This window comes from Vanellus vanellus (assembly GCF_965231255.1).
Source record: "Vanellus vanellus genome assembly, chromosome: 6".
NCBI classification, from domain to species: Eukaryota; Metazoa; Chordata; class Aves; order Charadriiformes; family Charadriidae; genus Vanellus; species Vanellus vanellus.
Window position 1 is genome coordinate 53319726 of NC_138911.1, and position 14936 is coordinate 53334661.

Consider the following 14936-nt stretch of genomic DNA (forward strand, 5'->3'; position numbering starts at 1 on the left):
GAATTCTGATTTCAAAGTTGATGTTTCTAATGGCAGCAAGACAAATAAAGCACATAGCTTCATAAGATGACAACTGCATATTGCTTTTATATCCCACTTATCAGCAGAAGATTCTCCACAGAGATTACCTTAGACACCTTTCTGGATAATTAAGGAATATAAATGCAATATGACAATAAAGCAGCAAGTCAATTGGTACGCATATTTATAGGAGTCACAGCATCTGGGAACAGATAATACACTGGAAAAATACTAATTTAAAAGCAATTTTAAATAAATTGCAAGATTAAAGAGCACAAAGGAGAAGAAGATGCATGTAAAACTGTTAGCCTACTTTCTGTTTTGAAACCCAGGTGTATTTTGGCATTTTATTCCAGTGCAACCTTCATCATCCCAAGCGAAAAATTTATATGATTGGTCATATGGTTTGCGTGGGAAGACTGAGAAGGGTGTAGAAGGTGGGCATGTGTGAAAACTCAGAACTTTCTCATCCCAAATACAAACTTTGAGGCTGCTAATAGTAACTGCAAACTGCCAGAGGGTTTTCTCAAGAATAAGAAATGACATCAAGTGGCTCAGCAAGTTACAGCAGCTAAAGCTTTGGTGTTGCACTGAACGTCCTTTGCAGAAACTACCCAGCATGTCAATCTAAAAATGAATCACGCTACCTTAATTGTACAATGTGTGTTTTGGTGGGACAGAGGAAGAAACAAAATGCAGGTCACTGAGTTAGTTTAAGAGAATGGACACCCGTGGATAAGCAAGGTAAATAACGTCATATGGAGTCTCACCTGATGCCTTGTAGGAATGCAGAACAGAGTAATCAGTTACACTAGTTTAGCTTTCTTCCTATCAGTAAATTGGATTTGAATATACAGGGAACTATATAGATAATTTAAAGTCGTATCTCATTTGGCAGACCGGTCCTCTCTAGATATTCGTTTAACTGTGACTATATCATTGGAAGAAAAAATGTCCAGGTCTGTCCACCATTTTACTCAAGAGAGAAGGAAAAATGACAAATAACATCCTCCTCCCTTCGCACTACTACATCTATTCTACCCTTAACACATGAACACGCACACCCTGCCCAAACAACAAGACCTAGGCATCAAAACCCAAACCTCAAATCACAAGAATCTACCTCACACAATTCCATGCCTGTTTCTCTGTATGTAAAATGAAGCAAGTACTTTTTACAGTTTAAAGAGCTTATAGAAGTTAATTTTTTTTAAAATTTGTGATCATAAAGCACTTTTCATTATGTTCTATAACTTTTGTACTCAGAAGCACTGAATTTACAAGTGCATTCTAGAAAGAAGACAACCATAAGATATACTTTATCATGTACAGTTTACAGAGAGACTGAATTTACACTAACAGCCTTCCAGCATTTCAGACTTTCAGGAATTCTGTAGCAGAGAAAAGGCACAGGGTCAGTAAATCACTAACATTCAGCATACAAGACCTAAAGGAAAAATGGAGCAGGAGATAATAATTAAATCCCCTCCTTTCTAAGAAATGATTTAAGCACGTGTACAAAGTAGCAGGAGTCTGTGCAACAAAAATGTAAGAACCTGGACTACTCCTGCAGGACTGAAGGGCAAGATAGCAGAAGACAAATATAAGAATTAAAGCAACACCTCAGAATTTGGTGTTTTAGAATGCACTTGGTACACATACATTATCGTCCCTGTTTCGTATGCATTATGGCAATCAAGGGGACTGGATGGTTGCAGGTTTCCCAAAATACAAACACTAAACAAAGTATGATGGAAAAATATTCATAATTCTAATAAAGGCAAGGGAATTGTATCTAAAGGGAAAAAAAGTACACTGGTGCGAGATTATCCACATTAAACCAAAAAATAATCTTTTGCATAGAAAAGGTTGCATTTATAAAGCCACACAGAGCAGTTTCCCTGGGTCTAAGAAATATTTTGACTATAAATCACAAAATAACCAAGACACTTCAGAAAACTGAGATGGGATATTGAATAAGAAAATGAAAACCTGCCAACTGAACGTTTACTTAACAAATGGGGGAAGGAAGGGAAGAAAGAGGAAGGCGGCAAAGGGCAGGCGGAACACCATGTGACAAACAGGTCTCTCAAATTAACTTAATTTTTTCAAGTTCCCCTGAAATATGGCTGGATGTACAAGTTGATAACAAGATAAACAAGCAGCTCAGGGACAAGTATTATCAGGAACATTTTAGAAGCCATGAGGTAGACCATCTGAAAAGGAAGTTTCTGAAAGGTCAGCTTCAAGCATCTGTGGAAACAACTCTTCTGGAATACAGCCTGCATTACTACCACAGACAATTTAGACTTTACAGGGATGTTGTCACACCCATTTTCAATACACTATTAAAAATGGTGAAGAATGAATAAAAAATACCAAGAGACGGGATGATGAAAATCAAGCTGTACATTTTACAAGTATCACGAATTATCTGGTTCTGTCTGTTTGGAAGAGTTAGAGGTTTAAATTACTGGCAACAAAACATGACAGAGTAACCACAGCATGGTGGCACAGCACTCATGACTAAGAATGGAAGCACCGAGGAACAGATAATATTTAAAATAGAAATGAAGAGTAGAACAATGTGTGACAGCGCCACGTCAAACTGGAATAAATATAACATAACAAGAACAGAAATCTGTTTGGGTCAAATCCTTTGGGGAAGGCAAGTAGGTAAAGTCTTCTGTTAAAGACATTAGACTAATGGTGCATTTGTTCCAGCATCAGCATTTTAATAGGATGCAGATCTTTAACATTAGATAAAAATAAAGTGAATTTTATCATTTTAGAAGACTAATTACCCAGACACAAAATGGAGAACAAATCAAACTTTTAAGTGGAAGGGCTTAGTTATTCTTGGAGCTAATAGCTGATAAATTTATGAAATAGTTACTAAAGCACCAAATGACTCCATTACGTCAAGACTGTTCTCCCTAACTAATGAGGACATTATAAAACAGCTGCTTGTAACATAATCCATATATTACTGGATTTTTGTTTAAATAAAGAATGAAAAAACCCAAATGGGTTTATAACTAGGTCTTTGAATTTCAGTGGCATACACCCAAATAATTAGATAGCGAAGGTTAGGAAATATATCCAAGATACAGCAGAAGCCTGGCATTTAACACAAAGATGCTAAAATGTGTCAGGATCTGCATCTCAACTTGAAGGGCTAAAACTGGATGTTTGACAAGTCAATCATTGATAACTTTGTGCAAGTACGACATCAGAAACATGCAGAGATCCTATCAAGAATAGCGGAGCGGAGCAGAGAGGAGAGGAAAGAAAACTTAGCAGAGAAAGCTGCATCTTGGGTACCTAGGAAAATGTAAAGCTAAACTAGACCTGAACAGAATATTATACCAAAAAAGTTACAGTCTTTAAAGGCTTTTTTGTATCTAAGTAGGAAAAAAACATGAAAATGTGTAAACTAAACAGGGGCAATAGGACGAAGAATAAGGATATTGAGGAATGAACCCCAACCTCCAGCATAATCCTTATCTATGTTGTCTCAGATATGAAAACAATGACAAATGGAGAATGGGAACACTTTAAAAATGATTAGTTAATGCAGTGAAAAATAATCCATTTCTCAGAATTATGGAAACAGTGACACATAAGATTGTCTTTTCTGAAGTAAAAACTATAAAGAAAAAATCACTTCTGTAACGACTGGAGAAGAGCAACTATATCGCCAATGTTCTTTTCAAGAGGGAAAGAACAGATGAATATATACAATCTTAATAACAAGCAAAAATTTATACAAAAATAACATACGAAAAAATGAAAGGAGTATTAGACTACTATTAACAACTAACATTGTTAAGGGAAAAAACGGGTTATAGCTCAAGTTTAATAAAGAGATTGTACCAAACAACCTGTGTAACAGTTATTCCAAACCAGAGCTGCCTAACAGCTAGGTTCATCAAGGGGAGACAGCTGTGAAGAGGGCAGATGTGATTCTGGAACGTACTCGTTGGAGCAGAAAGAGAAAGAGACAGTGCCACTGTACAATACCCCGGTGAGACCACATCTGGAATGTTATACATAATTCTCATTATAACAGTTAAAAACACACACACGAGAAGTTTCAAATTGGAGCAGCTGTAGAGAAAGGCTGCGAGGGTGATCAGCTGACTGGAGACTGTAGAGTATGAAAAATACTTCATTTAGTCAGTCTAGCAAAAAGAAGCCAAGAAGAGGTACAAATTCTATCTATAAATACAGATGAGAGAAGCACCGTGAAGGGAAAAGAACAATTTATCTAGAAGATAATGTCTTCACAAAACCTAATATATATAAAGGCCATACAGACTATTAAAACATTAAGGGTGGAAATTAGGACTCAAGATTACAAATGAAATTGTAGAAAAGACTGTTTCCTCACACTTTTTTGGATAGACTGCAGAAGAGGTGGAGCAAATAACCTAACTGTACTTCAAATACAGCTGGTAAGTTTATGAAACGCGTTACAGACAGGACAACTGTAATAATGAAGCCTTGTGACTTCCAAAGTTCTTGCTAGTGCTCTATTTCCTATTCAGTACAAACTCATGTATTAAACCACAATCTGAAGCTTTCTGTACCAGCCAACCAGTGTAATTTGTAGCATAGTTAAGAACTTGTGAATCTCCAAAATAAAATCGCTGTCTTAATTACGCCTCCTTCTTCTCAGCCAGCCTGTTTCACTTTTTGAAATAAAATACCCAGATGCTATGACCATGAGCTATGACCACGGCAAAGCTCTTACAATGTCAGGAGATAAAAAGGAGTCTATTTGTCCAATACTGGCCTAAGTTATTAAGGATATTTCTATTCTCTAGAATGAAGCAAAAATTCAAAGCAGTGAAGACTGAGCTCTGCTATGCGACAATTAACACTATTAGTATTGAGAACTCTCAGGTTTTTCAGTGAATAGGTACTGCTTACCTTGGGTGTCATTTTAAAACCAGCTGCTTTGCTTTTGGGATCACATAAGTAATTTCTGCATGCTGCTGAGCGCCATATGAGCTCATGAGCTTGTATCAGCCATAGCTGGATATCTGTATTCCACACACTACTGCATGGAAGAGACCTGCCTTTCATTCCCCAATTCCTTCTTCAAATCTGGCATATGACAAGCTACCTATCATTCTTCTACCAGATGTGCCTGCTAGAGAAGTGTCACTCAATGCAGTGGTAATCAGGAATCTCCCTGAAGTCCCTCAAACTAAGAAACCTTTACAGCAAACTTTTAATTCCACTAGACTTCTTCTGAAGGGTCCATATCCCCATAACCTGATCAAAACAGAACAGAATGCTCTGTTTTCAGTTAAGTTTGGGAGTAACCTCCATTCTTATTCTCTTATTATATAAATTATTTACATTGTTCAGGGCTTGAAGAAAGTAAGAAAGAGCTATGCATAACACTGAAGGTATGTGCTTTGAAAAATATTAGTCCTTCAGCTCAACACAGCAAAAGCTCTTAAGGACTCTTCTGTATGCAGTGAGGTCAAGCTAACCAAACTCTTCACAACAGTGAACAGCTATCCCGCTTGAAGAAACTAAAATTTAAAAGGATGCATCAAATCCACTTGTTTACAATGCGGGATTAAAAATGCAACTACCTTTGGTTTATGTTTAACCTACTTTAGGTAAACATAGTAAGTTTTAAAAGAACCTTTTTAAGTAATTTAACAGTTTGCATTTCTAACTTCAGCTAACAGTATTTTTACATGATAATCAATTATTGAAAGATAGCAGGAAAATAATTAATATACTGGGAGTCTCATAAATATGGTAACAACCAACAAACAAACCACGCAGGAAGTGTCAAGCAATAGCTTGGTCTCCCTGACAAGCACATTAATTTCTACAATAGCTTAAATATAAGAATAAACTATATATATATATAATCAGCTCTGATAGATAGCCTGTTACTTATTAGAGCATAAAAGAAAGATGACAAATACCAGTTCTGTGTAGAGTTATATAAGATTTTATTTTGGTTTCACATTTAAATGCCCATTTGATATATCCAACTTCAAATCCTAGAATGCTAGGAAAATTCAAAAGAAGTTGTTCTGGTTTTAAACCTAGGCAGTATGTTAAAAAATAAAACTACAAAGAAACCTCACCAAGCCTAAACTTGTGAAATCTTAGACCAACTAGTCTGACATCAATCCTCTATTTAAAAAAAAAACAAACACCAACAAACAAAACCAAACAATAACAACAACAACAAAAACACGAAAAGGATGATGCAGAATAACACTATAGAAAGATATTAAAGTTTGATAATGAACTTTTTTTTTAACAGAAAACATAGGCTTCTTTTCATATGATCCGAATTTAAGGGAAAAAATAACCATGCTGATGTAAAACTTGCATTTACTTGCATACTTCATACAGTTGCATCTCATTTCTGTTACAAACTGTCATAGTGTCAATTGCTTGTGTAAATTAAATGAGGTTAAGTGACAGACCCCACCAAGTAATTAAAGTGGGAAAGCAGTATGCAGAATGCATAAAATTAAGTTTCAACAATTACAATTCAATATTGATGATTTGAAAGAATCTAGATCTATTAATCTTTCCTAAATAAAGTGTTAGCAAGTAACTTCTTGCACTTAGAAATACATATATAGCAAAAACTTCTGATAACTGTTACAGGAAACATAAAAGAAATGAAGAAGTAGGAGGAAGCCAAATCTTAGCAAATTCAGTTTCTCTTCGTCAGTACATGCTATCGGCAACTGCCCTTCTGACGGTCTTGTAATTACTCATAAATAAATGGTTTAGAAGAAAAAAAAGTTAAAATTAAAAGAAAATCCTAGAGTTCCTAGCATTGACTTCATTCACGGTCCATAATTTAACAACAGTTTACTGTCTGCAAGTTTGTAGCTTCTTCTAACGGGAGGTGGTAGGGCTGACTGCTTGAAGACCCTTCACTTGGGAATTCCTCTTGAATCCAACAGGACTCTAATTTATGTGTAATATACTCTCCTAATGAAAAGATCCTTAATACAGCACAGCAGGAAACTTCCCAAACAATTTGTTTGGCTGCATGGCTTAATAGCTCTCAAGCTGTCTTTCTTTTTAAAAACCCAGCATATAGCTATAGGAACAAATACAGCCTTTGCAATGTAATGTGGAAATGCATCATAGAAATAACTGACCAAGAAGCAAAGAAGAATGCCAGCAAACAGACTATAAGCCCCCAACGGAGCAATTATGCTCAAAATAATTAACACAATCCTTTCCAACATACACGATCCAGGAGATTCTCTGTCATAAATAATACTGAAATATTTTGTGCAGTTCTTGTTAACACGTGACGAAAAGTGGCTACGGTTCAACAGGGCAACAGATAACTGAAAGGCTAGAGAATGTGCCCTACTGTCGGCAAGTACGGTGATGTTCTTACCAGAAAGGATGTTTGGATGTGACCTAATTACAGAAGCTACCATCAAAATATGCAGTCACCAGTATTAGAGAGTGCTTAGTAAAGAATGATATAAAAACCAATAGCTGGAAACAAATACAGGATCAATTCAACTTAAGAAGAAAAATACTATCGTAAGGAAGAGTGCAACTGAAACAAGCGACTACATGCTGCCAATGGTTTCTCTGGTTTTTGATACGTCCTTATCAAGAGCAGATGTTCTCTGGAAGGTATGCTTTAGCGAAACCTATATTAATAGAAAAACTAAAACAGATTTAGCAACTTCTAATATACAGAAGGTGAGGGGTTTTAGAAATTGATCCTCCTGGCCTCAAACTCTACTAATTTGAGCATTCTGTTTTGACAGCTCAGCTATCCCTTTAATGCTTGCTGTAGAAAGCTTACGGCTTCACATTAGTCAATTCCAAAAAATCTGCATGATCACCAAAACACAAAATGACACAATTGCAAAAATGTAACCTACAGGGAGAATGACAACATGAAACTAGATAGAATATGAAATACATATAGTTTTATAAAGGATTTACTTAAACATTCAGTGATTTTAGGTGCATCACTTCTATCACCACAATAATCAAATTACAGAAAGAAGTTCATAAAGGTGTGCCGCAATTGCAAAGCGAACCCTTGCACAGTCTGCCCCATCTTGCCTACCCAAGGAAAGCTTTATTATCACGAAAGATATAAACATAAATTGTTCATTACAAAACATGAAAAAGCACCGTTTATAAGTACCTTGAAATAACTTTTTGCGTGACTGAACAAATTAATGTTATTTCCTGGCGATTTCTTTTGAATTTCTGCGACACTGCTACCCAATCAATTTCTCTTGCCTTATCCTGAAGACAGTTTCCACTTTCCCAATTAATGACATCTGCTTCTCATTTGTGTTTGAAGTGCCAACAGTCAGGAGTGAGCCTAAATTATCTAAGCTGCATTTGCAAGCTAACAAGACACAGTTCATGAGAAGAGGTTACCGAACACAACTATCAGCAATGTCTACTTAGGTATTTTTTTCAGCTGCTTTTATCAATCCAGTTCCTTATCAATCCAGACTGAATCACTGGATCCCCAACACTGGCAATAGGAAGTCAAGCACCCAAATCTAGTTTTTGTAAAAACTCCAGAAAAACATTTAAATTAATAAAAAAGGTCTCCTAAACTGTTTCTCAAACAATCAGCAAACATACCCAAAAGATGTGAAACCTGTGATTCACAAAAAGTGACAGATTTCTATAGTGTCAATATTAATCATAAGGGTAATCTCCTCCAACCTTGTTTGCACAGATCTCCAGTAGTGGGAAGGCTATATACATACAGAAAGTAAAGATAAAGTAAAAATAGGCAGTTCAGATCACTATTTGAAGCCTGACTCTCAAACAAGCAAAAGAATGCAACAAAAACAGCACTCAAGCCCCAAAATAACACAATTTTATGGAAACCATGAATAGGTTTGAATCCTTGGTGTGCACTGGATGGCCTCTGCTGTACCCTTTGAGATATTATTTCCCATACATTTGTTCACAAAGCAGTAGCACTGCTTCTTTGCAAGGAAAAGCAGCAGTCAGTCCTGTGATTTCTGGTGGAGTTTATGTATACTGTATTCCATCTTATGAACTCAATGTCCTTAAGAAAATGTAAATCTGTAAACTATAATGAAGATAGTTTCTGACTAAAGCCAGAACAAATTAGTTATACTTGAAAACTTTTTGTTTTCCTGCCTTGAACACCCTGCGGCAGCCAGCTCATGATCCAAACAGGGACTCTTTCAATCAAGTTTCAAAGAAAAATCTACAGCCTAGCAAATATAATTCAGAGATAAGACCCCGGGGCCAATGACCAATTTGTTATATAAAGTAATATCTACCTATCAACAATCTATTTTTTAATGGACAATTCTGTAAAAGCATATAACAACCACCAAAGGGAAGGGAAAAAAAAAAAAAACAAACAACAGACAAGCACAGCATGAAAAGAAAGAACACAGGCAACTGATACTGTCTTTCATGACTTACAGGAAAATCATTCCTGAGAAAAAATTCATTTAACTCTTAAGACCAACAGGATCAAAATGAAATGGATTTGGAAAAGCATGTTGTCAAATGTTGACAAGAATGTGTACACCAACTTGAACGACAGGGTTAGGCAAGCCTAGCAGATCACTACTTCTTGTGCAATCATATATTACTGTCCTTTCCTCAAATAATTCCCAGTGCTCTATTTATCAAGGAAAAAAAAAGAAGTGCAAATTTTACCAGCACCACACTCTGTAGTGCAACTACAGATAACCTTGGGAAAACAGAATAGTGTAGTCTATTCCCTTTAATTGACAAGTACGCCCCTGTCCCACAAAACATCAGCGTATGTATCAGTATCAGTATGTATCAAAACATCAGTGCATGTACCAACCAGCTCTTCTGTTATGCCCACCCGGACAACTCCCAGAAGGAAACAAGTTTGTTAATCAATGAACTGAGAGGGATGTTTAAAAGGCTTTGTGATTCTGGGAAATGTACTGTAGCTCAAAAGAGTCCTTGAGGGTCAGGAAGGAAAAGATTTAATAGTTTTCAAAGAAGTGACATATTGGCCTGATGCTTCTGTGAAATATTCTTGGAAGAAAAAAAAAAATTTCCATCACACTTCAACAAATGTAAATGTTTAAACTGTGAACTTAGTCTTCAGTTGTCTTCAAACCTGTTACCATATGTCTTTCCTTTTTGAGTGTACTTAACATTAAAATAACATACTTGCACTCCTCAAATAACCCATCTGCTGTTCTCTGCTTCTGCTACTTTAAAAGCTTGTCAGCTGCTACCCATTGCAGTTCAACTTTCAGCATAAAATTAGCAATTAATACTTATTATTTATTTTGCCTAATTACACTAATTTCAGGCACTGTACTCATCTTTAAGTGCCCCAACACTTGAAATAATGAGGGAACCCCAAACAACTAAGATTAAGAAAACAATATCACAAGTGTTTCATTAAGAAACCTAATTCTGTCTCCCTTGACTGAGAATCTACTTTTGACTAACCATGAAGCAGAAACAGATAGAAGTGGTGTTTCAAGATTTCATATCATTCAAAAGACTGCTAAGATATATATTCCTCGGAAGAAGCCGATAAAAAGACGGGAATGCGTCATGGAAAAGAGTGTGTAAATAAGGCTCCTCAGGTAATGGCACATATAACTGTACTATATACATTGCACAAGATATTCAAGCCCAATATGAACCAACGCAACACAACCACCATTACTTTGCATCACCCTGAATACACACCTCCGGGACTGCTTATACGTTCAGAGTAGGCAATCATTGCATCGAATCAAATAAAATTCAAAGAAAACCCAAGCAGCTAAGACCTCAAGCCTCTCTCACACTTAAGTACTCCAGTAATTTAGGATAGATTGTGGCTTCTTCCTGCCTACTCTCTTTGCATTCAGGGTAGCATGTCCCTGCCTCTGTTTGAAGACGAGAAATGGATCATCTCACCCAGTCTCCCACATAGTTTGATGGTTAGGACTCCGAGCTGCATCATCTGTGGGTTCAAATTCTGTCAAGATGGAGAGGAACTGAACTTTACATTTCTATGACAGGGATAAGTTGTCTAATGAAAGGTGGGGAAAACACAGTGATTAATTCAAATACAGTAGGACCTGAATGAGATTAACTATTCAGATTTTTTGGTGCTCGCACCCTACTCCGTCCCATCTTACCACAGCAGGGTATTCATAATCTTTTCTGTAATCTTAATCTGTTCAGTAATCTTTCGTTTAGAGATCTTTTTGTCCCTGGATCAAAGCACTCGCAGATTTCAGGAGGCTTCAGAGATCAGCTAGCATTTAAAAGTAGATTGATTGCATTGCTCTGAAGAACACAGCTAACTTGTTCATAAGTAAAGTGGTTACAACCTAGCATTTTAAGCTTACAGAAAGTTTGAATTGATAGTGCTATAGATACTCAGCAAATATCTTGCATTTTGATTATTTCTTGAAAACATTACTCCATACCTTTTTCACTTTTAGAGTTTTCTTAGAGTTTTCTTCTTTTGCGATACCCCTTAAGGTCTCAAGAGCAAACTGAGTATTTATGCTGCCAATATAACAAATAAAGCAAGAACAATCAACTCTATTCAAAGAAAATGTTATACCTTGCTGCTAACAGCACAATGTAATGTTTGCTCATTGATTCCACTCCTTTAGATAATGATGGGACAGAATTATTTGGCTCTGAGCAATTTCTTTCTACTTACTGACCTAGAGGTGCACGGGGCAAAAATCATTATCTGACTGGCCACGTTTGATCAGCAACTATCTAGCTTTATAGAGCAGGAAGGTTAACACTAATTTAAGATACGAAGATACGGTTGCTGTATGCCTCAAATATTGAACCCAAATTCTAGGAATGCATCAGATTTTCAAATGTTAAAAACTGACTGACAACATATTTACTAATTGATTAAAACAGAAGAGTGCTGGAAACTGTCCACTTCTCGGTGTGTTCTATGACTTCCTTTCAACCTCTGGCATTTTACAAAGCTGTAGTATTCTAAATTTCTGAAAATTCAAAAATTCAATTTCAAAGAAAAGCAAAAGAAAAAGTACACAGCTGTGAACCGGGCAGGACAGCACTCCGTGCAGCAATGCAATTACAGCATACAGAGGTATGTGGATAAGAATAAAAGAAATAAGAAAATAACATAAATCGCAAGTCCTATGTTTTACTTTAACATTTTCCAAGTACAGGGATTTATTATGCTGCAAAGCCACTGAAGTATCACCTTCATGGTTTCTAACAGAAACACAGAGAATACCAAGAAAATTCTTGTACTATTTAGCTTACTGGGATTGCAAGCATAACTGAAAGAGAAAACATAAAACATGATGATATTTGAAGTGTTTACAAAAGCCAATAAAGTACCATAAGCGAATAATCAAATGTTTCAGTATATCTAAAAATTAGCAAGAGGAAGACAAGAAATCTCTTCCCAGGCTGCTAGGAAGTACTGTGAGATTGTATTGTTTACAGAAGTTGCAGAATAAGAAAATGGAATCAAAGATACACTAAGCACTTGTGTTTTATATTTTATATATATGCACATACACATTTTCGACCATTTCAAGAGCACCAGATATAGTGTGCAAGAACAGATTGTAAACTTCAGGTTTTGCTGATAAATCCTTGAAAACATAACCCAGTTACATGAAGGAATCAATCCAAATTTATCTTATTGACCAGATGTGTCTGTCTGGCTGTCAGTATCAATTGCAGAGAGCACACAAGGAATCTCAATCATATCCTTGACTTCTCTGGGAACCAGAAGTAACTTGACAGCACTAAAAACAAGAATCTAAAAGACTGTCTAGAGATACATATAGCTGTGTTTCACCTTGGATTCCTCAGCAATTGTTGCCACATCTGATGGCAATTCCTACTGCCAAGACATTCCTCTTAAATTCCCTGATCTGTACCAGTAGGTTGTAACATAGTACACTGTATCACTACGGTGTTTGTATTATACAACAGGATTAACAATTTAGAACCACTGTTATGACCCATATGATTAACATACAGACATACATTAATAGAAAGATCAGTACTTTTTAAAAGAACTCAGGCAACACGTTTAACCACAATATGCAGTTATAAACAAGTACAGAAAGGCCACGAACCATATTTGAAAAACCCATAAATACCTTTTGAATGCTCACAAAAGTAATTTTAAGCATTTTACTGAATGATCCTTTGTACTCTTATTACAATAGGGAGAACTGCAGGTTCAGAAATACTTCTAGACTATTATTATTCTGAGAGATACAGCAGCTTCTTCTATGTCATTTATATTGCCATTAAGTGGCAGAAGATGAAACAAGAACAGACAGAAGATGACAGATCATGGTGCCCTGAACGTATTTGTTTTAAACAATAATAGGGTATAAAATGAGGTAGCTGATACTTCAGTTGCCTCTCAAACCACGACTTACTGACAGGTCCCTCAGACCTGAGGGACGCACAGACAGGTTTGGGAGAGGAACTGCTGGATAGTTCTGAAATCATGAAGCATGTGTGGAAGCCCCTAACAAGAACAGAGACAACTTATACGTGTGTGGATAAACTAGGAAGTGAGAAACAGCAAAAGGCCACAAAAGCAGTTGCATGGAACTGGCTGCAAGCCGCAGAAGTTTTGAGGAGAGGCGATATCAACAAAGGTCTTGGTCAGGTTTATGAGGAAAAAGGCAACAGTACCTTATATAGACAGCCAAAAGGAGGCATGAAACATCAAGGGACAGGAAGGAAAACCACTATAATCTCTACTTTCAAACTAGTAATTCTTGAAGAAATCATATTTTTCTGGCATCTTGATCAAGTAACAATATATGATACAGGCCAGTCATCTAAAAGTTAAGATTGAGATACTTCAAAAAATTATCTAAATAAACATTTAGGATATTTGTAACAATATGGATTACAACCTTACTGACTGTTGATAAAGCACTGGAATGGAACATTGGAAGTTAATGGAAGCTGTCCCCAAGATATTTTGCTGTAAAGCATTTCATTCAATTTTCATAAGAAAATAAATTTAAAAACCCACAACCTTACAGAAGTACAAAATACAAATGTATTTTAGGATCCACTTAATATTAAGAATAAACACAAAGAACGATTTCTTTCTTAATCAACAAGCACAAACATGTTTCTTCCCTGTTCACTTGTTTAGTTATCCATCAAGCAACTTCAGATGACTCGTTATTATACAGGTGAAAGAGGAGATTTTCTGTTATGATGTATTTTACGGAACAGATTCCATACAATATGCATGGAGTTATCTGTAGGACATGATAAACCTATCCTAGCTAATAGTAAAGTCCTGTTTATCCTTCTTATAATATTGCACAAAAACAGAAGACAAAAATACTCTAAAGCATGCAACAGGGAGAAATTATCTGAACAGAGTCTGTAGAAAAAACAAAATAAGATCAACTATAGCTCTAGCTTCCCTTCCAAAACCAAATCCTTAATCACTATTTAACAAGCCTTTAATAAAAAGCAGACTAGCATTAAATGGGCAAGGGGACGGAAGACTGTTGGAAAAAAAACCAGACCAGTCTTCAAATCTATCTCCTCTTGAAATAAATGAGATGAGAATCTAAGAAAAATAAATATGAGAGAAAGTGTAGAAAGTAAACATGACATTCACTCACATAAAATTTTCTGGATATTCACTCAAGGCCATATCAATGATATTCAAAGCATCATGATAGTGTTTCTGGGCTGATAGCAAGAGTGCAAGGAGATGAAGAGAGTTGGCATCATCTCCTTGTAGTTGCAGAGCCTGACGAACATAACCCAAAGCTTCTGGTATCTGATTTAAAAAAAAAACAAAAACAAACAAACAAAAAACAAAAGGCAGAAGAAGAAAGCACCACCATTAGAAGTATTGCCTATTACTTGATTGCACA

The 14936-nt window shown here is 36.1% G+C and overlaps 1 protein-coding gene across 3 annotated transcripts in view; it reads right to left on the reverse strand.

The window, feature by feature from the left end:
* The window catches only part of TTC7B (tetratricopeptide repeat domain 7B), a gene marked incomplete at its 5' end in the record, with an annotated part of 153719 nt that overhangs the window by 56960 nt on the left and 81823 nt on the right, over positions 1-14936 (reverse strand). For all 3 annotated transcript variants that reach the window (XM_082485834.1, XM_082485833.1, XM_082485835.1), the window contains one exon: positions 14679-14839. In XM_082485834.1, coding sequence (XP_082341960.1) covers positions 14679-14839 — 161 coding nt within the window. The remainder of the gene's footprint in view (positions 1-14678; positions 14840-14936) is intronic.